The 24,318-nt window shown below is 38.3% G+C and overlaps 1 protein-coding gene across 1 annotated transcript; it reads left to right on the top strand.

The window, feature by feature from the left end:
• The first annotated feature begins 23,148 nt into the window (after positions 1-23,148).
• LOC131069217 (ethylene-responsive transcription factor ERF012-like) lies at positions 23,149-24,024 on the top strand. The gene has a single exon (XM_058004575.2). It carries the CDS (start codon positions 23,149-23,151, stop codon positions 24,022-24,024), a length of 876 nt encoding a protein of 291 aa, XP_057860558.2.
• Positions 24,025-24,318: the final 294 nt, after the last annotated feature.

Below are 24,318 nucleotides of genomic sequence, written 5' to 3'. Positions count from 1 at the left end.
TTTGTAGATTTTAATTATTAAATTTCATTATAAATTTTGTTATTAAATTTATTTATTTATTTATTTTTTGTGGCAGGTTTACCCACCCCACCATGTGAGAGGGTCGACCCAGATTGTGGGGACCTCAACCCAGAGTCGTGGGGAAGGTAAACCTTCACATTGTGGGAGGCTTCCACTACAGTCATGGGGAGTCTTCTCCACGGTGTGGGGAATCCAACCCTCATCGCCCCCCTATAAAAAAATATTTCATTCTCTTTGGAAATGATAGTAAATTTCTCTAAGGTTTCTTGGTGGGGTGTCACATTTGGTATCAGAGCCCATTTAATTATCTTAGTTTCTTAGACCAAGTGTATGTGTCTCCCTATTGGTATCCTTTCTTAGTGTTCTCAAACTCTTCCTCTTGTGTTGTTTGCTTAGGAAAATGGTTGGTCAAGGTCGAGGTCGAGGTAGGGGTCATGGACGTGGTCACATGGCCACTAGGTAGAACCCTTCTCCTCTTGATTCTGATGAAAGTGATGAGGAAGAGCAGTAACATTCTGAGCATCAGAGTGAGCAGAGAATTGAGGGTAAGAATAGTGGTTGGCCTAGTGGTCAGTAGGAGCCTGAGGGGGTTCAAATACGTTATTTTCTTTAAGAGGTTTTTGCGTGTTTAGGCCTTGGACAAGGTAATGCCCAACAAGAGGAATTTCAGCACGAGGAATCACATCAATCAGAGCATATTGTTAGGGAGAGAGAGAGAGATCTCTTAGGGGGAGGGATGATGCAGTAGATCAGAAAGCCATTTTAGCAGGTCACATGAGGGATCTTGTGAGGTCCCACCCTCCTACCTTCAATGGCTCTAGTAGTGGTCTGGAAGCAAAAAACTGGATAGGTGTTTTTCCATGCATCCATATGGTAGCAACACCAAGGCGAGGTGCACCATCATGTACCTTAGAGGATTTTCTTTCACATGGTGGCAACTAGAGGAACAAAAGACTAATGTGGATATAGCCTTGATTTCATGGGAGTTATTTATTAAGATATTTAGGACTCACTTTTTATTAGACCACTGGAGGCAGCATCACAATGATAAGTTCCATGAGTTGAGACAGTTGTCTATTAATTTTTAGCAATATGAGTATAGATTCTTTGAGCTCAAATAATATTGGTAATGATGAGGTGATATTAGTCCAACACTCCATTAGGGATTTGAATGCCTACATTATCTGAGGAATTTGAGTATTTAAGTTGAAAAACCATGGAGATGGTTGTAAAGAAGGCTCATTTGGTGCAACATGATTTGACCTTGGCACTAGGGGGTCCGATAGGTGTCCAGATTGGTACTGTACCACTCGCAAGATTTGGGGCTAGAGGGGGCTAGTCTCAGGTAGTTGGTCCCTCTAGGAGCTTTCAAACAGCTGCTAGGGGTGGACAACATCAGCTCAACAATGGTCCCAACTGGAATAAAAGATATTTTAGGGTCATCATGGGGGTAATCCCTAGTAGAGGAAGGACCATAATTCGTAGCAGGCCAAACAAAGTTTCACTTGTTAGCCTTCAATTAGTGCACCACAGGCTTCTAACAGATGCATTTATGAACAATCTAGTGCACTTGCTAGAGGTAGAGGGTTTGGTAGAGGTGGATGTTTTTCTTATGAACAACATAGTCACATAGCTACTTATTTCCCTTAGAGACCATATCAGGCAATGAGTTAGAGACATCTAGTGTCAGAGCCTACAATTGAGAATGTTGGTAGATCCCACCAAGTTTTTGCAATGGTTGATAATTGTCAAGTAGAGCATCAGGGGATAGTGATTGAGACCACAAGTGTGTTGCGAGGTACATCTATCTCTATTCTTTTAACACCAGTGGCTTAGACTCATTTATCTTCTTCCATTGTGGATCGGTGCGGGCTTGTGTCTACTAGATAGGTGGATAGGTGGCAGGTTGAATTGGCTATCGGTTCTCGTGTGGTCGTTGATTCCTTTATCCCAAGGTGTGATTTGGATTTGGGCCCCTTCTCTACCACAGGTGATCTTCATATTATTCCTTTGGGTTCTTATGGAATAGTTTTGGGGATGGATTGGCTAGAGTCCCATTGTATGTGTATTGATTGTCGGCAAAATATAGTGTAGTGTGTGAATGATCATGATAAGAGAGTAGAGATAGTAGGGATACGAAGACCCATATCTCTCTGCATGATCTCTTCTATGAAACTTAAGCTGTGTATGCGTTAGGGGTGCCAACTATTTATAGTTTCTCTTGAGGATCTAGATGAGGAGAAACATCAAGAAGTTTCTTTGGATAGTCACCCCCTTTTTTCAGGACTATGCCGATGTGTTCCCTAAATATATTCCTAGTATGCCAACAAAATGGGATATAGACTTCCGCATTGATTTGGTACTAGGAGTAGAACCTATTTTGAGAGCTCCATACCAGATGACCACTCAAGAGTTAAGTGAAATGAACTTGTAGCTTGAGGAATTGTTGGCTAAGGGCTTCATCCACCTTAGTGTTTCTCCATGGGGTCTGCTAGTTATTTTTTTGAAGAAGAAGGATGGTTCCCTTCGGCTATGTATTAATTATACATAGATAAATAAAGTGACAATCAAGAATTGACCCATTGCCTAGGTATGATGATCTCTTCGATCAGATAAAGGGGGCCAAGGTATTCTCTAAGATCGATCTGAAATTAGGATATCATCAATTGCACATCCATGAGGCTAACATCCATCGGATGACTTTTTGTACCCAATATGGACGCTATGAGTTCATAATGGCTTCGTTTGGGTTAACGAACACACCTTCAATGTTTATGAGCTTGATGAATGGATCGGTTTGTACTAGTGTTTTCGGATGAAATATTGATATACTCCAGAACCATGGAGGAGCATGAGGAGCATTTATAGTAGGTACTGTAGTGTTTAAGGGAGAACCAGCTATATGGTAATTTGGCTAAGAGCGAGTTTTTCTAGACTGAGGTGAAATAACTTGGCGATGTGATTTGAAGATAGGGCATTGTTGTGGATCCTTCTAAGATCCAAGCTATTGTAGATTGGCCAATATCGACTAATGTATCTAACATTCAGATTTTTATGGGCTTGGCCGGTTACTATCATTGCCTTGTTAAGGGTTTCTCCAGGATAGCTAACCCAGTCACTTCTCTTTAGAGGAAAGGGAAGAAATTCATATAGACAGAGTAGTATGAGGAAACCTTTCATACTTTGAAGGAGCTTCTTGTGAGTGCACCCGTTTTGGGAGTCCCTAATCCATCTTGAGACTTTATAGTTTGTACAGATGCCTCTCTGGAAGGTATAGTGGTAGTGTTAATGTAGGATGGTCGCGTGATCACCTATGAGTCTTCCAAACTCAAGGATCACGAGTTGAACTATCCTACTCATAACCTGGAGTTGGTAGCCATAGTTCATGCCTTGGTAAGGTGGTAACATTTTCTATTAGGGTGTTGGTTTGAGCTGCACAGTGGTCATCATATCTTACAGTGCATATTTACTCAACTGAACTTGAATACTCGACAGCGTAGGTGGATGGAGTTCCTCTATAAATATGATTTTGAGGTCTAGTATATTTAGGGGAAGGAGAACATGGTGGTTGATGCTTTTAGCTGAAGGTGACATGATATTTCAATGTTGACCCTTGGTGTGAATTTGGGAGATTAGATTCTTGAGGTCCTTCTGAAGGACACATGTTATCAGGTTTTCAGAACTAATTCAAAAGTTGGGAGGCCATTGGACAGTAGATATTTTGGTTATATCCTCAAGGAAGATGGTCTACTTTGACACCCTAGATGGATTTATGTGCCTCCATTCTAGAGGTATTTGCATATTGATTATGGTAGAGGCACATCATGCACCTTACTTTGTACATCTTGGTATCACTAAGATGCACGTAGATTTGAGAGAGATATATCATTGGGTTGGTATGAAAGGGGACATTGTAGATTTTGTGTCAAGATGTTTGGAGTTCCAACAAGTGAATGTCGAGCACCAGAATCCTGCAGAACTTTTACAACCTAATTTGGTCCTAGAGAGGAAATGGGACATCATTTCAATGAATCTCATAGTAGGGTTGTCAGTTTCCTCTCATTGTCATGGTGCCATCATGGTCACCATGGATAGGTTGACAAAATTTTCTCATTTTTCACCCATATAGTCTTTTTATAAAGGAACAATAATAGAATGAGTTTTCATGGAGGATGTGGTGAGGTTACATGACATTCCTTGATGGATCATATAAGATAGAGATCCTATTTTGATATCAGCATTATGGACATCATTGCAGCATGCTTTTGGGACCCACTTGAATTTCAGTTCTATTTACCATCCAGAGACTGATGGACAGACAAAGAGACTGAATTAGGTTTTGGGGTACATGCTTCCTGTGTATGTTATGAATCAGGAGTCACGATCAGAAGACTACCTTTATGTAGTGGAGTTTTCTTATAATAATGGATATCATAATTCTATTAATTAGTATGTCTCCCTTCCAGGCATTGTATAGTCTTCCTTATCGTACTTGCTTGAGTTGGGATCAGTTAGAGGACAGGGTGCAACTAGGTCCCTAGATGCTTTCAAAGATGGGGGAGTAGGTTGAGCGCATATGTGATCATCTGGTAGTAGCACAAGATAGACATAAAAAGTATGTCAATGATTGTAGGGTGGATCGTTAGTTTTTTATTGGAGACTAGATTTTCCTAAGATTGCGTCTGCGAAAGAAAAATTCGATATGGAAAGGGCTCTAAGTTGGCACCTTGGTTTGTCGGCCCTTTAGATATCCTTGAGGATAGGACCTATTGCTTACCATCCCGCCTTGCCACCAATCCTATTTGGCATTTGTAATGTCTTTTGAGTTTCAGTTCTTAGGCAATATCATATAGATGTGACACATTTTTTTTTTGGAATGCATTGTAGGTAGAGGATGGGAAACTTTCTTTGGAGCTCATGCTCCTTCTACAATGTTATGAGTTGAACCTCAAGGGTCACATCATATAATAGGAAAGGGTCCCATGTGACCCAAATGATGATACCTCAGCTACTTGGGAGGATGCATCGAGGATGCAAGATCTCTACCCATACATTTTTGTAGGTTTCCAGGAGTAAGCCTAGTTCTAGGGAGAGATGTAATACCCATCCCTTGTTTCGACATTGTTTCTTTATTTCATTGGACTTTTGTTGACTCTTTTAGTTTCCCATGTCATCTGGATGATACTTTATGCTATGATGACCCTAGATATGATGCTATGTCATAATGTTTTGATTTGATATATGTTGGTTATGCACCTTATCTTTATGGATGATTAGATGTTAGATTTTGTTTATGTGTTCTGACCCATGGACTGACATATTTATGAGATGTATCAAGTATTATATTTCATGTTATGTGTTTGATTCTATATGGGGTGCGAAGGGATGACCTTCAATCACTCACTTCAAAGAGACATAGGATGTCAGAATTCCCCTTCACCGGTGTGTGTGTAATTGCTGGTTATATGTATGTTGTTCATATATATACTCTTCTCAGTGATGTAGGGTTGCAGGTAAAAGGCATTGACTCCACCTGGTTCTTAGTTTTGAGCATGCTTACATAATCCCATTGAAATTTGTGGGAGATAGCATAAGGCATGATGTCCATACCCTTTGCATAGGAAGCAAGCATTAATCCCACCCAAATTTTTAAGTACACAAACCATGTGATCTTCCTCAATATTAATTTCAACAAACTTTGGAAGATCTTTTCTTGGATTGATAAATATTAAAACCCTAGCATCCATGTGGGGAACCAGGGAGTGAGTGTTATCCACCTTGAGTACTTTCCCAAAGGATTATATACATTGGGGAATAAAATTCGACAACATCATGGGAAGTTTTTTAATAATGATCCACCTAGGGCATGAGAGGGCTAAGATTTCATTTCTATTAGCCTTGACTGCCCATTTAAGGGCCCTAAATGTACATTTCGCAATGGACCAGTATTGCTTCTTGATTATTACCACCTCTGACTTAGCATCATTAAAGAAAATGATAAACAACCCCATTCTAAATCATTCTACAGAAGGAGGAATGAAAACCTAATTTTTAAATTCAAATATTTTTAGTCATTCATCCAAATATTTGTAGGCTAAGCATTCAGTATTATCCACAACTACAAGATACACAGTTATATTATTTAACCTAGATATTACTCATTATTCAAAGTATTAATCAACTATGAGTGATGCAAAGATAAGATAAAGAAAGGGTATTTTTCTTACCTCCTCGTGTGTTGCCATTACCTTTAGACAATGTAGAGACTTTTGCATCAAACTTCATCGAGTTAGGGATAGATGGTGGAGGATCAATAAGTTTCACCTTAAATGATTTAATGTGACTCATAGTAGCAACCTAAAAATTGATGGCACGTTCATTGGAATTAAATGCATCAACGATTGGATTGTCATCCATTCAATCACATTAATCAAACCTTACATAGGAAGTAAAGGGAAATCAAACCAACACGAGCCAATATTAATAGAAAGAGAAGGAGAGGTGGATTGGTTGCATGTACGAGGTTTGACACCCTCCTCAACAGCCTAGTCTAGAGGACCCTTACAATGGGGCAAAACCTTAGATTCGAGAATTGTTCAAGTTATAGAAATTTTTTTCATTTTTCTTAGCCTAAATCCCTCAACACATTTTCTGAACTAAATTATTTATGAAGTTTTTAAATTTGACTATTCTCACATTAAATAGAAAATATAACCCAAAGTAATATATGTCATAACTATGGATTTGGGAGAATGGCGTTTGTGCGGAGGCTTGCAGGCGGCTGAGCTAGGGTTTCACGACCCTAGCTCACAGGAGGTGCAGGTGCAGGCTCGTGCAGAGGGAGGGAAGTGTAGGGGGTCAAGGGTTAGCGATGGTGGATGGTGCTGAGCAAGGCTTGGCAATGGTGGGTGATAGTGGGGTTGCCGTGAGGGGTGGAGGTTGCGCAGGGGTGGGGTTCTAAACTGCTGCGGCTCGAGGCAGTCCTGTGTGATAGAGATCTTCAGTGGGCCCCTCTCTTTGGGGGTGCGTGGGAAGGGAGTTGCCTAGGGTGCTGAGCTTCTGTGAGGGGCCCTTAGGGGTGTGGGTCATTGGCCCTCTTGTTTTATTTTTTATTATTTATTTTTGTGCCTAGATGCCGAGATCTGGTAGTGAGGCCTCGCAGGGTGCTCCAACCATGGATTTTTGTGTTGCAGTGGGCTCAAAACCCCCACTTCAAAGTATGAAGACTTTCAACAATAATCTATTCTCCTCTGATTTGGGGTTTGGGAGTGTTGGCAGCTCTCGCATTGGCAAGATTAATGGTTGTCTAGAGAGATGCAATGAGAGGCCTAAGCTGGTTATTCCTCCGGAGATGATAGTTGAAGACATTAAATATTTCTCAAATCACTCGCTATACTGCAAGTTTTTGGTGATGAGGGTTTTCTTGCAGTTTTTGGAAAACTGGGTAGAGAGGACTTGGGCACCAGAAGGGGAAATGGATATTATGCTGTTGGCAAATAACTATTTCATGGTCTCTTTCAACTACATGGAGGATCACAATAGGGTCTTCGAAGGAGGCCCATATTTTTTCAACCAGGTGAAATTATTCATCAAGCCTTGGCATGCGGGGTTTAATCCTTTATAGGAGCTCCCAAATAGGGTTCCAGTGTGGGTTCGGTTACCACATTTTCCAGTAGAATGTTGTTGCAAGGATGTGCTAAGGATGCTTGCTACTCTGCTTGGGAGGCCAGTGGGATCCTCAACACAAACCCTGGGGAGAAGGGTAATGACCTTTGCGCGTATCTGTGTTGAAATTGATCTTAGTAAACCTTTGCTAGATCCTATAGATATGTGCACAAGCTCTTATTCTTGGGTTCAACAGTTAGATTATGAGATTTTACCATTTCACTATCGGTGACTTGGTTGTGTCATGAGTATGGTCACTTACAATGCAAGTGCCCTAGATACAAACTAGTGGTGTGACAACCTCAGCAGTCTGACCCAAACTTAGTTAGGACTGAGAAAGGGAAAGTTGCCATGTCGATCGTGGTTGAGGGTGCGGATGGCTTTGTTTTAGTTAAGACAAAGAATAGGAACAGAGGATAAAAGACGCCCTTATAGGAGAGACAGGAAGAGGATACCTTTAAGAGATTTGAGGTCTTGGATGACCTTAGTAATTAGGAAGTAAACCCAAGGTTAACTCCTATGGATGAAGGTGTATCAAGAGGGGTTTCAGAAAGTGTAGTTGAGGATTCTACCTAGCAAATGGAGATGGACCATCTAGTAAGGGTTCAGTTGGGGTTGGATACTATTTCTGAGGTGAATGTGGTTGAGGGGGAGGGCTCTCTGATAGTTTTGAAATTGGAACCAATTGGGGCTAAAAGTAATAAGTCCTCTGTTCACCTGCGACTTCACCAAAAAGATATTAAGAAAAGTGCTTTAGATAAGAGCTCAAAGGTTGGCAGAAAGAAGGATATGGATAAGATCAAATTGATAGGGGATAATTTGGTTGAGTTAGGGTTGGTAAAGACTTTGAATTCACACTTTTCCAATCCTCCAAAATGATTATGTTTTCATGGAATGTAAGGGGCTTGAGTAGTGGCCCTAGACAAAAATTTGTTCGGGATTTGATTAGGAATCATTCACCTGATGTCCTATTCTTGCAAGAAACTAAACTTTTAGTGGAGAGTATGTTGGGTTTGGTGCCAAAGCTATGGGGGCGAGGTGAGTGTCAGTCTATTGGTGCAGCTAGTTCCTCAGGAGGGGTGGCCTGTCTTTGGAACCCTTTAAGGTTTCGCCCTGTCTAGTGGGTTGCCTCCAGATCCTTGTTATCCAGAGTGATATCTAGTCTTGAGACTGGGGAATTCATCTTGTTTTCAAACATCTATGCTCCCACTAATCTTCAGGGTAAGCAAAACTTATGGTCTCATGTTGCTAGTATGCGAAGGTTGGCCCCATTTCATCCTTGGATTATGGTAGGAGACTTCAATGCCATCCTGGAGTTGAGTGAGAAGAACGGGGGTGTTATGCGGTTGGAACCTTCTTCTATCCTTTTCTAGGATAGTATATCCTTGTTGCAGCTAGTTGACATTAAGCCTAGCAATGGTTTGTTCACTTGGAACAATACAAGGTTGGGAGAGCATTGGATTGCAAAGAGGCCAGATCATTTTTTGGTGTCCATTTTTTGGATTGGGGGGTGGTGGTCCACGAGTTCTGAGATTCTTGACTAGAGGGGGTCGGATCACTAGCCCATCAAGCTTGTGTCTTCTTCGGCTCGGGCTTCCTGCTCACCTTCATTCAAGTTCCAACTTATGTGGCTTTGGGACCCTACTTTGCAAGTTCTAGTTGCTGAGTGGTGGAGGAAAGGAAGGCCGGTCTTTGGCACTGCCATGTACTCTTTTGCCAAGCAACTATAGTTTGTTAAGTGTCAGCTCAAGTAGTTGAACCGATAGAGTTTCAGGAACATTTCTCATGAGAAGAAAGCTACTCAAGATGTACGTAATGGGATCACTAGTGTAATCAGAGAGCATGGTTTGTCTGAGGACTTTCTTAGGGAGGAAGTTAGGGCTGTCAAGGTGGTTGAAGAATGGGAGCTTAGGGAAGAAATATACTGGAAGTAGAGAGCTCGTATTGATTGGCTGAAGGAGGCAGACAAGAACACTACTTTCTTTTTCAACTCAGTGAAAGCACAGAGAAATGGAAATTCCATCCCAGTTCTAGTTAATGATAGAGGTGAGCAATGCTTATTCTTGCAGGAGATATCTAGGGAGTCGCTTCAGTTTTTCCAGTCCCTCTTCAGGGAGGACTCGTAGGGGGAAATGGTGGAGGAGACTTTGGTTCTGGCTTGCATTCCTACTCTTATCATGAGGAAGATGAATGAGCAGCTTTTGTGTCCTATTTTGTTGGAAGAACTTGAGAGGATTATCTTTAACATGAGGAAAGGCAAAGCCCCTAGACCGGATGGGTTCCTGGTTGAATTATTTCAAGAGTTATGGGATATTATCAAGCTAGAGTTATTGGAAGTAGTCCAGGAGTCCTAGAGGAATAAGTAGATGATTCGGGCATTGAATGCGACTTTCATTGCTCTAATCCCCAAGTGTGATGGGACCAATCAGTTAGGCCAGTTCCACCCTATCTCTCTCTGCAATGTGATTTACAAGATCCTCTCTAGGTTGATAGCAAATAGATTGAACAAGTGTTTGGGGTAGGTTAATTCTGAGGAGCAGAGTGGGTTTGTGGAAGGGCGACAAATTCTAGATGGTGTGGTCATTGCTACAGAGACCATTCATTCTATGGCTACCTCCAAGGAAAAAGATATGTTTATCAAACTGGATATGGCTAAGGCATACGATAGAGTTCGATGGTCCTTCCTTTAGAAGATCCTCAAGGCTTTTGGTTTTGCTGATGAGTGGATCTAGTGGGTTATGAGTTGTGTTACATCTACTTCTTTCTCTGTGCTTATAAAATGGAGACCATACTGAGCTGTTCGGTGCTTCTAGGGGGACCCCCTCTCCCCTTATTTATTCATTCTTCTAGTTAAGGGTCTAGGGAGGCTGATTAAGCATAATGTGGGGCTGGGTATTATTTAGGGTTGGAGATGGGGTAATGACTTGTAGCCACAGTCTCATTTGCAGTTTGTGGATGACACGGCCCTTATGGGGCTACCTAGGATGAGAGAAGCTTCTAATCTACGTAAGGCTCTAGATGTTTATCTTGCGGCCTTAGGCCAGTTGATTAATGAGGATAAATCTTCTATCCTCTTTTTCAATACTCCTGAAACTATTCAAAGGAGGATTACTCTTATCTTGAGATTCCAAGTTGGCTCCCTACCCTTGATTTATTTGGGTATTCCTATTTCTCCTGACAACCCTCCTAGAGAGTCGTGGTAGGGTATCTTGGACAAATTTTGCTTGAAGGTCGATCACTAGACTCATAGATGGCTATCCTTTGCTAAGAGGGTTCAACTGATTCAATCGGTGTATGCTTCAAGTGGCTCCTAAGTGGTTCTTGAAGGGTTTGGATTCTTTGGCTAGGCAATTTGTATGGGTAGGTAATCTCTCCTCTTCCAAATGGAGTCTTGTTAATTAGGATTTGATGTGTAGCCCGAAGCAGTTGGGGGAGCCTAGTTTAAGGTAGTCTACTCTTTTTGGGAAAGCTCTTGCAGCTAAATTGTACTAGAGGTCGTATGTTGAGTAGGATCGAGGTTGGGCTAGGATTTTGGCCAACAAATATATGTAGAGGATCCCGATGGAGGAAATCCCTAGATATCCACTTGAGGGAAAGGGCTCATCGATCTGGTATACTCTCAAGAAGGGGGTTTCTCTCATTAAGGCAGGAATTTTTTTGATTTGTAGAAGGGGGGAAGAGGTCCTTTTCTGGAATGACTCTTGGGATGGATACCCTCCCATCCTTGATCAGTTTCCTAACCTTGGGAATTTGTGTTAGAGGTATTTGGAGGCGGGATGGTCAAGGGTTTTTGAAGTTTAATACTGATTCCTAAATTCCTTTAACCTCCACCATGAACATACAACACTTCCCAATCAATAAACCATCAATAAAATCAAAGGAAAAGCAAGAAAAGACTAGTTTTTATTGATTTTACTGTTCTGTCTGTACTATGTCCGTACAGTACATCCAACCTAGCCAAAATGGCATTACAAAGCTTTATAAATCCTTCCTCTAACTTCCCAAACCGAAATCCAATTAGTTTGAGTGATTAGAGTGACAAAACAACTCATAAACCACTTTCCCTCCAAAACTGTAACTAGCCATTAAAATTCAAAATTGGAATTTCTAACTTTATTTCTAAAGCATTTCATCAACTAAAACCTATCCTAATCAAATTATTTTGACATGATATGACCATTAAAGCATATTAGAACCCTATTCAATCTATCTAGACTCCTAGGCATCATTTGCCCATTTACATAGCATTTTTGGTCCTAAGGCCTTTATCAGGACCTTTAGGATTTTTTACTTTAAAATCATATTGGTCATTACAAATGGCCATTATTGGCTTCAAAACATTCCAATTCACTTTCAAGGATGCTTTGGGGTCTTCATTCATGCTTTTAATCTTCTTGGTCTCATGTGGTCTCTTGGATGCTCCTGCATCATATGATGCAGAGGATAGAGGATATAGTTGAAATCTTGTAAACTAAAGTGGAATATGGACCCAAACCCCAACACTTCTATGGTGTTTCAAATGCTCAATATGCCTCAATAGGCTCAAAACTTGTCTTCACCTTAATCAGGTGTTTCCCCTGCCTCCACACACTTCAAAAAAATTCACTTAACATGTTCCAAAGGTTTTCAAACCATCAAACCTTCAATTGATATCAAAACCCAAATCTAGCCCTTCACTAGGCCTAGTTTCCTAGTAGCCTGCTGGGCTGTTTTTGGCTCTTTTCACACACATTTCCCAAAACATGGACCAATGTTATGACTGATTTAGATGAAAAATATAAACCTCTATCAACTCCCAAAATATTTCCTATGGTTGTTTTGGAACAAAGCCTTCAAAAAACCATTGTCCTCATTCCCCAAGAGGGCTAATTAGGTCCACTTTGTGAAGGAAGTACCCTCCAAACTCACAACCAGATTAAACCCTTTTGTACAGTCTTTATTTGGGCTCCCAATCCAAGGATTTTCAAGGTTTTAAGTCTTGGTTGCACTCCTAAATTCCCAAACACCAAAACCCTCCTTAAAATGGCTTAAAAACGAGGGTCTTCTTGTTCAAACCCCAAAACTCACTTCCAGAACTTCTCCTTCAATATTCACCATGCATTTACCATCCCCTAACACTGTTTCACATAAAAATACTACCTCCTTAAGGTAGATCTTCTGCTGCTACAACTATGGCATCAAAACCATGTATTTTCCCAGTCAAAACCCATGGTGTACACCTGCAACTTCACATCTCCAGCATGTTATAAGGGTTAGAAATGTATTATACATGTTAGCCAGAGCCTCTCCTATGAGAATCAGATTCTTACATCCATAGAAGGGCTCCAAATTGCATTTTGGGCCTTCAATGCCAATGAAACACTCAGAAAATTTAGGACAGCCAACACAAAATGACAATATCTGATCAAAACCTTCTATAAAATCATTCAAAACAATGTTTAATACTGATTCCTAAATTCCTTTAACCTCCACCATGAACATACAACACTTCCCAATCAATAAACCATCAATAAAATCAAAGGAAAAGCAAGAAAAGACTAGTTTTTATTGATTTTACTGTTCTGTCCGTACTATGTCCGTACAGTACATCCAACCTAGCCAAAATGGCATTACAAAGATTTATAAATCCTTCCTCTAACTTCCCAAACCGAAATCCAATTAGTTTGAGTGATTAGAGTGACAAAACAACTCATAAACCACTTTCCCTCCAAAACTGTAACTAGCCATTAAAATTCAAAATTGGAATTTCTAACTTTATTTCTAAAGCATTTCATCAACTAAAACCTATCCTAATCAAATTATTTTGACATGATATGACCATTAAAGCATATTAGAACCCTATTCAATCTATCTAGACTCCTAGGCATCATTTGCCCATTTACATAGCATTTTTGGTCCTAAGGCCTTTATCAGGACCTTTAGGATTTTTTACTTTAAAATCATATTGGTCATTACAAATGGCCATTATTGGCTTCAAAACATTCCAATTCACTTTCAAGGATGCTTTGGGGTCTTCATTCATGCTTTTAATCTTCTTGGTCTCATGTGGTCTCTTGGATGCTCCTGCATCATACACCCCACCAACAAAAGAACTCTTGTCCCAAGAGTGGAACATCTTAGTCTTCCTTCCATGCATTCTTCTTGAGGGGAGTCTGTAACTTGTCCCTTGACTGGTCTAAATCTCATCTTTCCAACACTTATAACCTGCAATCAAATCATTAGATATAAACAAAGAAAATTTGTTACCAACTTCAATGGGTTTTGCATTGTTTGCTTGTTGTTTGGGACAGTCATCATGAGACTGCCTTAGATGTGCTATCTGCTGCCTTTGAGGATCTAAAAGACCCTTAACATTGCCCTTCATGGACATATCTGCACCAACCTTCCTTGGTGACACAATAGGACACCAAACTTTGCCCACAACTACTCCTTCACTCACTTGCTGCTGCAAACCTGTTACCTTGTCAATATTTTTAGATTTCACCATCAACAATGATGACTTATGTTTCAGACCTGATGCATCCTTCTTCTGATCTGGAAAAACAACATACTCCTTTTTACCAAACACAATAATACTTCCTTCTTCATCAAAATTGCTAGGGAGAGGTGTAAGAGTGAAAGATTGTCCACCCTTATGCACAACATACACATTTTCAAGACCATAATGAATAGTCTTCCTAGAGGCTTGCCATGGCCTTCCAAGAATTATATGGCAACATGTCATTGGTACAATATCACACAAAACTCTATCACTGTACCCTCCAATTGAAAAATCAACATAAGCTTGCTCCCTAATGACAATATTTTGTTCATTGCTTACCCAAGATTCTCTATAGGGTTTATCAAGTAAAAACTTCTTTAATTTCAGTTTGTTTACCATCTCATAAGATACCAAATTATCAAAAGAACCAGAATCTATGATCATTCTACAAACCTTACCATGACTTTTACAATTGGTTCTAAAGATTGATACCTTGGGCTTCTCTTGCTGCTGCATAGGTGTTTTCCCCATCATGAGACACTCTCCAACTTCAGGATATGCCCTTAAGGTTCCATCTTCCTCATCTTGTTGTTTGTAGTCTTACCCTTGTGCCAAATTCACTCTTTTATCAGTCCTCTTTGCATTGTTCTCTCTCCCTGGACACTTGTAGAAAGGATGTCCTTCCTCCCCACACTTGTAGCACTTTCCTTGGAAGCTTCTTCCTGCCCCAAATCTGCCACCTCCTCTTTGTCCATTCTTCTGATCTGAAACTTGTTCCTTACCCTTGTCATTTTGTTCTTGACTCTCTTGGAATCTTTCTCCTCTACCTCTATTTGTTTGGCCTTTTCTACCACTTTGCCTTTCTTGTCTTCTCTTCAACTTGTCCTCAGCCTTCATGGCTAGTTTGTAACATTCTTCTAAGGTTCTTGGTGTAGCCATACTCATCTCATCTTGTATATTGTATCTCAGACCTCCAAGATACCTTGCTACCTTTTCTTCCACATCTTCATCATGTGCTGCCCTTATGTCTAACTTGTGAAATTCTTCAGTATACTTTTGGACATCCATGTCCTTTTGCTTCAGCCCTTGCATCTTTTTGTACAATTGCACCTTATAATCATCTGGAAGGAACTTGTCCTTCATCTTGTCCATCATCCTTGGCCATGAGGTGATCTTAGGCAATCCTTTCTTTCCTCTATCTGCCTGCAAGTTATCCCACCACAACAATGCATGGCCCTTCATCCTAGACTTAGCAATCTTAACCTTGTACTTATCTTCTACATCTTCACAATCAAAGTAATTTTCAAGAGCACTAAACCAATCAAGTAAAATTTCATCATCCATCTTACCTTCATACATTGGTAGATCAGTTCTTGTCTTTGAGTCTCCACTTTTGACTGCTTTGAGCAACTTTGCCATCCTTTCTTCTTCAGGATCCAACCTCTCTTCTCTTGGTGTTTCTTCTTCTTCATGCTCTCCCTCTTCTCTTTTATCTACCAAGTTCTTCAATCTTTCCATCTCTTCTTTCATCCTTCTATTTTCTGCCATTTGTTCTCTCACCAACTTTGCAAGCTCTACATTTGTCATCCTCAGAGGCAACTCTTCTTCTTCAGACATCTTTGTTTCCCTGATGTAGAGAATCAACTCTGGAAGGCTTCTTAGAGGAATATCAACTCCAAGGCTTCTACAAAGGATTCAATCCACAAGAAATCAAAATATTCTTCTCAATCCAACCACCTAGGATGCTCCTAGGCTCTGATACCACTTGATGCAGAGGATAGAGGATATAGTTGAAATCTTGTAAACTAAAGTGGAATATGGACCCAAACCCCAACACTTCTATGGTGTTTCAAATGCTCAATATGCCTCAATAGGCTCAAAACTTGTCTTCACCTTAATCAGGTGTTTCCCCTGCCTCCACACACTTCAAAAAACTTCACTTAACATGTTCCAAAGGTTTTCAAACCATCAAACCTTCAATTGATATCAAAACCCAAATCTAGCCCTTCACTAGGCCTAGTTTCCTAGTAGCCTGCTGGGCTGTTTTTGGCTCTTTTCACACACATTTCCCAAAACATGGACCAATGTTATGACTGATTTAGATGCACAATATAAACCTCTATCAACTCCCAAAATATTTCCTATGGTTTTTTTGGAACAAAGCCTTCAAAAAACCGCTGTCCTCATTCCCCAAGAGGGCTAATTAGGTCCACTTTGTGAAGGAAGTACCCTCCAAACTCACAACCAGATTAAACCATTTTGTACAGTCTTTAGTTGGGCTCCCAATCCAAGGATTTTCAAGGTTTTAAGTCTTGGTTGCACTCCTAAATACCCAAACACCAAAACCCTCCTTAAAATGGCTTAAAAACGAGGGTCTTCTTGTTCAAACCCCAAAACTCACTTCCAGAACTTCTCCTTCAATATTCACCATGCATTTACCATCCCCTAACGCTGTTTCACATAAAAATACTACCTCCTTAAGGTAGATCTTCTGCTGCTACAACTATGGCATCAAAACCATGTATTTTCCCAGTCAAAACCCATGGTGTACACCTGCAACTTCACATCTCCAGCATGTTATAAGGGTTAGAAATGTATTATACATGTTAGCCAGAGCCTCTCCTATGAGAATCAGATTCTTACATCCATAGAAGGGCTCCAAATTGCATTTTGGGCCTTCAATGCCAATGAAACACTCAGAAAATTTAGGACAGCCAACACAAAATGACAATATCTGATCAAAACCTTCTATAAAATCATTCAAAACAATGTTTAATACTGATTCCTAAATTCCTTTAACCTCCACCATGAACATACAACACTTCCCAATCAATAAACCATCAATAAAATCAAAGGAAAAGCAAGAAAAGACTAGTTTTTATTGATTTTACTGTTCTATCCGTACTATGTCCGTACAGTACATCCAACCTAGCCAAAATGGCATTACAAAGCTTTATAAATCCTTCCTCTAACTTCCCAAACCGAAATCCAATTAGTTTGAGTGATTAGAGTGACAAAACAACTCATAAACCACTTTCCCTCCAAAACTGTAACTAGCCATTAAAATTCAAAATTGGAATTTCTAACTTTATTTCTAAAGCATTTCATCAACTAAAACCTATCCTAATCAAATTATTTTGACATGATATGACCATTAAAGCATATTAGAACCCTATTCAATCTATCTAGACTCCTAGGCATCGTTTGCCCATTTACATAGCATTTTTGGTCCTAAGGCCTTTATCAGGACCTTTAGGATTTTTTACTTTAAAATCATATTGGTCATTACAAATGGCCATTATTGGCTTCAAAACATTCCAATTCACTTTCAAGGATTCTTTGGGGTCTTCATTCATGCTTTTAATCTTCTTGGTCTCATGTGGTCTCTTGGATGCTCCTGCATCAGGCCTTGGGGCTCTGGTTCTTTTTGTAATTCTTGTGTCTGATTTTCAATAAAGTTTTTACCCTTTTATTAAAAAAAAACCTATATATATATGTCATAACTCATTTAATAGTTGAAAACATCAATTATCGATAGTATTTTTAGTTTTTTTGTTTAATATCATTGGTAATATACATTATAAGACAAATGGTACTTTTTCTATAAATTTAAATTTTCTAAAAAATGTAAATTTAAAAAATCTAAAAATTTAATATAAAATAATATAGACAATGAACTGACACAAGCTTTATATATATATACAAGTAGAGTAATTATATAATTAACCATTAATTTATCTACAATCAAATCAATATTTAGAGAAGTAATTGTAGGAGAGAGGAGAAAGGAGATACGTTGGTCTACTTTATCCCTAGTATTTTATCAAAGCAATATTATTAGGTTATCTTTCTTAAAAATAACTAAAACCTAGCTAATTTTTAAATTGAATATATAATTATTTTTTGTAATTTTTTTAATTTATATAAAACTTGGTAGTAAAAATGAATTCCAAGATAATTTTCTAGATTTCTACAAGTTAGGAAACTCCTAGGGGTGAGGGGGAATCTAAACATGATTAATAATTTTCAACAATTATGTTGCATTGAATGTATAAAATATACAAGGAAGAAGAAAACATCTTCAACAAATCAAGATGATCTAAAGCCCACTTTCATTTGATATATATTTTATTAAATTGAAGATGGATTCACCCATTCTTAAGTTAAAACTATTTTTAAGAAAGTAAGAATAATGAACAAAAGGATATTAAATTTAAACATTAAGGTAGTGTATTGTTTCATGAAATGATATATATTAGTTATTATGCATCATATTTTTTCCATGTAAAATTCTTCTTTATGAGGAAATGCATCATTATAGAATAAAATTCTTAAGCTTTTTAGGTTCTCAAGTACTTGAAGAGAGATAATGCTTAATCATTGATCTTTACTCAATGTATAGAGGCATGTTTAAACAAATAATACATGGAGAAATGATGAAGATGTAGTTAACATAATTAATGGAACTACTAACTGTATATCTACAATCACCTAAATATATATTATAATAGATAGTTGCTAACATTTCTCTCCCATTATTAGTTTCTACCAAGGAAGGATACTATTACGTTCATTAAATTCTATTATCATTAGTTTAACCAATCATTGCATAGAATTAAAAAAAATTGAACCAAAATCCTATAGTCTATATATAAGTTTTATTTTAAAAATGTCACTTTTTTATTTCTATTCATTTTATAAGTGTAAAATTCAATTTTACAAATTTTGATTTGTTTAATACATTACATCAAATTTTAGTATGGTCTTTATAAAATATTAAATTTCCTTACGAGATTGGAGTAAGAAACAATGAAGGCAATAATAAGGTGATAAAACAAATAACATAACTAGCAAAAGGCAATGTATGAAGACACAATGAAATTTCTTTTTTTAATCTGAAAACCCATGCTATTCATTTCTAGAATTCTGTAAGAGACAAGGAAAAAGGAAAATTGGCCACAATAAAACACCAAAGGAACCCTAAAAAGTAAAAGTATTTGATATCTACATTAGAAATTATTTATTACTTTTAATTTCCTTCCTCACAACAACGTAAGAACCACCTATCCTATCATTTCACTCAAACTTTGGTGAATTTGACCATCATGCAACCCTCAATTTGGATTCATTTATTGAGATAATCACAGAGCATTTGTGTCACATGGGATGGTAGTAAAAATAATCGGGTGCAAAAGTAAATAGGTATAATCAATTTTATCATGTATTTTATTTATTTGTGCAATAAATTATTTATATTAAAATAAAATTAAAAATTATGATTTAAAAAAAATAAATTATTGTATAATAATTTTAATATTAATAATTAGGTCATATTTTAGGAATACAAAATTATTTTCAAGTTTAATCATATAATATTTTTTCTTATTAATAATTGAATCATATTTCATAATTATCATTAAAATTAAAAAAACAAATTAATATTTTATGTATATAATTGTTTAGTTTTTAATTGGAAAATTCAAAAGAAATATTAATTGAATTTTTCATTTTTCAATAAGTCATTTTTTTTCACTTTCTAAAGTTTTGATTAGGTAAAATTGAGAGAAGCTTGGACCATTACATAACTGCCACACAAGCACACAAAGGGAGGAACTCACAAGTAGTGAGACCTACAAGACCAAAAAAACCCATTTTTGAAAAGAGGCTTTTGAATGGAGCACCAAACCAGTGGAAACCAAGTTCTTGAACAAGTCAAATCATTTAATCAGAACAAAGATGTTTAGGAAAGCACGTCAAACCACCTTCCAACAATAACCCCTTGTCTTGGAACTAATGCAACAAAGGGAACATAAAACAAACAATGGGTTATGAAAGGCTTCTCACAACCTTTTTCTTGAAGGATCTCATTGATGGAATTCCTTCAACAAAGAACACAAAGAAATATAGTCACTCCAAAACCTTTGTGGTAGTGAAAATACCTAAAAGACCATTTTGAGCCAAAACTTTCTCACACAAGAAAAAGGAAAACTAGGAGTTGGAGGCACCCAAATAGTTTGTGAGAGGTAATGATCCCATAAGAGGAAACACAAGAGGATGAAGAGTTATGGGGGTAGAAGCAAAGGCGTAAGGAGAAAATAACACCCCCCAAAGGAAGTTAGAAGCCACCATAAAGACTAGGTAAGAAAGAAGTAGAGCCCTATCTAGTTAATTGTCCATAGGGAAACCCACCCATGGCACACAGCCACATCTCACCCATAATTGATAGCAGCAAACTAACTCCAAAAGGAAATTAGTCAATCCCCAAGAAATGCTCCATGTTCAAATCTCAAAAACCTCAACCAAACCCTAATAGGGTAGACTCCACCTCAAAAGGATTATTCAAATGGAGGCCTGGTGAATGCACAAGGGACCCCTCGAATTATAAAGGGAATTCCATAAACCCACAACCCAAACTAGATCCCTCAAAACAAGAAGAGGCATACTCACCTCAAAACTCCCCTAGAATGGAGTGCCCAAGCATTCTCAACCCCAATCCAAAGGCTACCATCACTAAATGCACAAAGGAAAACAGGGACATCACATTATTAGGTCCACCAAATGCTAGTAGTAGGCGCATCACACTCTACCACAGTCGAAACCATCATCGCGCCAATGAGAAAAGGCCCATCAGAAATAAGACAAAGCCCAAGTAGCGCATAGTCAACGTACGAAGAAGAGCTGAGATCTAAACTCATAGCATTAAAAAACAAGGACCAGGAACCCATATAGGTAGGAAGCACTGAGAGAAAAGGAATAGCATGATAGATAGTAGCCAACATGGGTAATCACACTAGTCAAAGAAGCCACAAGTAAAGGTGCCTTCTCTCCCATACACAACTCTACCCTAGAATAGATCACAAAATGCATGAGTGGTCCAACGAATATCACCAAAACTAACACCAACAACCAATACCCAAAACTGAAATAAGGTCGAACTATACAACCCAGTGCCAACCCCATCCTCTTCCTCATCTTCGTTGTCATCTCCTTCATCTACCTACTTTGCATCTTTTTCTCAAAACCCTAGCAATCCTCCTCCTATTCCTGTTCATCTCATGCCTTTTTCCTTTCATTGTATTATAATTCATACTATTAATAGAAAACAAAACTTTGATAATACTATTTGTTTACTTTTTCAATTTTTTAATTTATAAAAAATAATAGAATTCACTTTTTGCTGTTTTAATAAGCTTCATTTAGTTCTAACCTTTTATGTTTGGTTTTAATTGTAACTTTTAATATAAAAGTTAGAATTTTAGCTTTAAGATTTGACTATAATTTAATTTTTTTTTAGTATTTTATTTCAAGAAGATTCAACTTTAAAATATTTTATTTTTATTTTTAAATATTGGCTTTATCTTATAATTAATGTGAATATTGTTAGTATTTTATAAATTATATTGTTGGATACATATTTTATTAATCTTTCAATTCTGATAAATTAAAAATTGATGTTGTTTCTTAAATAATTATTTATTAGCTTAATACGTTTATTATATATGGCTACTTTAATTGATATTTGGATTTCAAAATATTTATACCTCTCTATCTATTTATCTGCCTCTTTTCTCTCTTTCCATCTTCATCTCTACCTTTATATTCTTCTCTCCCCCTTTATCTCTTGGCATGTATACATCTCTCTATGGATGCTATTTCTAAGTTGATGTTATATTCATATTCACAACTCCCTCTCTCTATCTATTTATCTCTTTCTCTCCCTATAGTTCTATCTAGCTCTTTGTCTCTATCTCTCCCCCTACCTCTTTTTTCCTATCTCTCTATCTTTGTATTTTAATCTCTCCCTCCTCTCCCCCCTATCTTCATCTCTACTTTAAATCTCTACTTTAATCTATTTTAAATTAACCACACTATTGGCAAGAATTTGCCACATAGCATCTCTTGATATGTTGTTGTCGCTTCATGAAACTTCAAGGATGTAGCTTCGAGCTAAATTCTTGAATTATTGCACAACAATGCCCTCCATTGAATTATATCTGTTGACTTTTATAAAGAAATAATTCTCAATCATAATCTCATCAACTAATTAAAAAATGACCCATTTTCCAAATCTCTCACTTCCTTTAATTCTCCATCATTTTGAGTAGACACCTATATACCCAACTATCCGATCCTATGCCGTATGGGTTTGGAGGCTCGGCTTTTAATTAAAAGGAGATAAGAAGTACTGTTAGATGTCCAAATTGTCCAAACTATCCAGTGGACTCGTCACAACGCTTTCCCTCCGTACAGCGCGTCCTGTTCGGGAATAAGACCCGCTAAGCTCTTATTGCCGACCAAACGTGTGTAAATTTATCCCAACAAACTATGCTATCAGCAATCCGATCTTATGCTCTTATTGCCGACCAAACGCGTGCAAATTCATTCGACTCTCTCTTCCAAGCTCAGTAGTATTCGCCATTGCAGCTCGTCCTAAGCTGGAAGTGAGAACTGCCTACGAAAGTCCCATCTATAAGCTCATGAGGTTTTTAAATAACTTCCTTATCTATCTTATCCTCAGCAGACATATCTGTAAATCTATTTTTCCAGATGTTGGAGGGTTAATGAATCCCTGTAAACTGAGAACCCTGTGGAGGCACCCTCCATAAAGAAGGGCGCATTACCTGCTTAACCAATCCTTTATTTGGATTGATCTGTAAATTGAGTGCCAAATTGGCAATAGGTCTTCATACTCGACATTACAGTCGTCTTTTCTTGACAAGGCTCGAGTATATCTGTTTTCGGTTTCTTGACTATATCAAGTACTCTCCTATCTATTGTTCATTCTGTTAAAAGAACTGTAAAACTCTTCTGTGTATTGTTGAATATGCTGTTTCAAAGTTTTAAGTCTTTAAAAGGGTTAAATAGGGGCATAACCAAGCCTTTGTAATAAATTTGAATTGTTGACATAAATTTTAGACTTGTGGCAATATGTCTAATCATGGTGGAGAAGAAATGAGATTCCGAGGCGTGAGAAAGAGGAAATGGGAAAATATGTAGCCGAGATTCGATCTGGAAAGAGATCGCGCATATCGTTGGGGTCATACTTCACTCCTGAAGCTGCAGCTCGCGCTTATGACGCTGCGCTCTTGTGCCTCCGAGGACCCACCGCAACATCTTTCAATTTCCCAGACTCGCAGTTCAACTCCACTGCATTGGCCGCTGCACAGAGCAATCCATCACCGCAGGCTATTCGAACAGCTGCGATTGTGGTTGGCTCTGCCTGCGACGTCGTTCGTGCAAGATACTTCCATAATAATAATAATGAAATCTTTGAGGAAACCGCACCCAACGCTGAGAAAGAGCAATCAGCCGAAGGTGCAGAAACTATTAATGATCAAGGGAATGCATTTGTTGAGGAGAAAAATGCAGGAGAAGAACAGAGTATATGTGAATCAAGTGATGTGCTCTTGTGCCTCCGAGGGTCCAACTCTTCGTCTTTCAATTTTTCGGACCCACAGTTCAACTCAACTGCATTGGAGATGGACCCTCCACCCGACATTACTCAACCAACTGCCATTGCGGTTGGGTCAGCGTTGGACTCTGTTCCTGCAAAATTCCACAATAATGTGGAGGATAGTGAGGACAAAGAAGCCTTAACCCATTTTGGCCAAGGCGTTAATGATAAAGGGATTGCAGATAGAGTGGAGGAAGAAGAAGATATGAGTGAGGTGAATGAAGCAAAATATCTTCTACAGTCTCCGGAGGAAATATCATATGAGGACAGAGTTGAGATGTCCCTACTTTTGCCTGAGGAGAAGGAGATGATGCAGCCTTACAATCCATCTGAAATCTTCACTGATTTTCGTACATTGGATGAAGCCATTTTCCAGGCGACGTCAGCAAAGCCTCCTCATTAAGTACACATCCAAGCTGTCTACAACGAGAAGGGGATAATCCTCTTCTAATAAGAAACATGGTAAGTTAGGATTAATAAAAAAGGAGTTTAGTCATCTGAGTCCGGCCAAATAGCGAGTAAGTATCTATATAAGCAGAAATGTTTATAGAAACTCCACTATTAAAAGAGCTGTCCCATTTAATGAGTCAGATTTCTCAGTATGAATGAGATTGGCTTTTAAGGATGTTCAAAGGAAGCTGATTTCCTCTTGCGTAATCCTATCTATAAGTATTAGCGTTCTAATGTGCATAGATTG

Source organism: Cryptomeria japonica, chromosome 3 (genome assembly GCF_030272615.1).
Source record: "Cryptomeria japonica chromosome 3, Sugi_1.0, whole genome shotgun sequence".
NCBI classification, from domain to species: Eukaryota; Viridiplantae; Streptophyta; class Pinopsida; order Cupressales; family Cupressaceae; genus Cryptomeria; species Cryptomeria japonica.
Note: the sequence above shows the minus strand (reverse complement) of the source record. Positions and strands in the feature narration are given on the sequence as shown.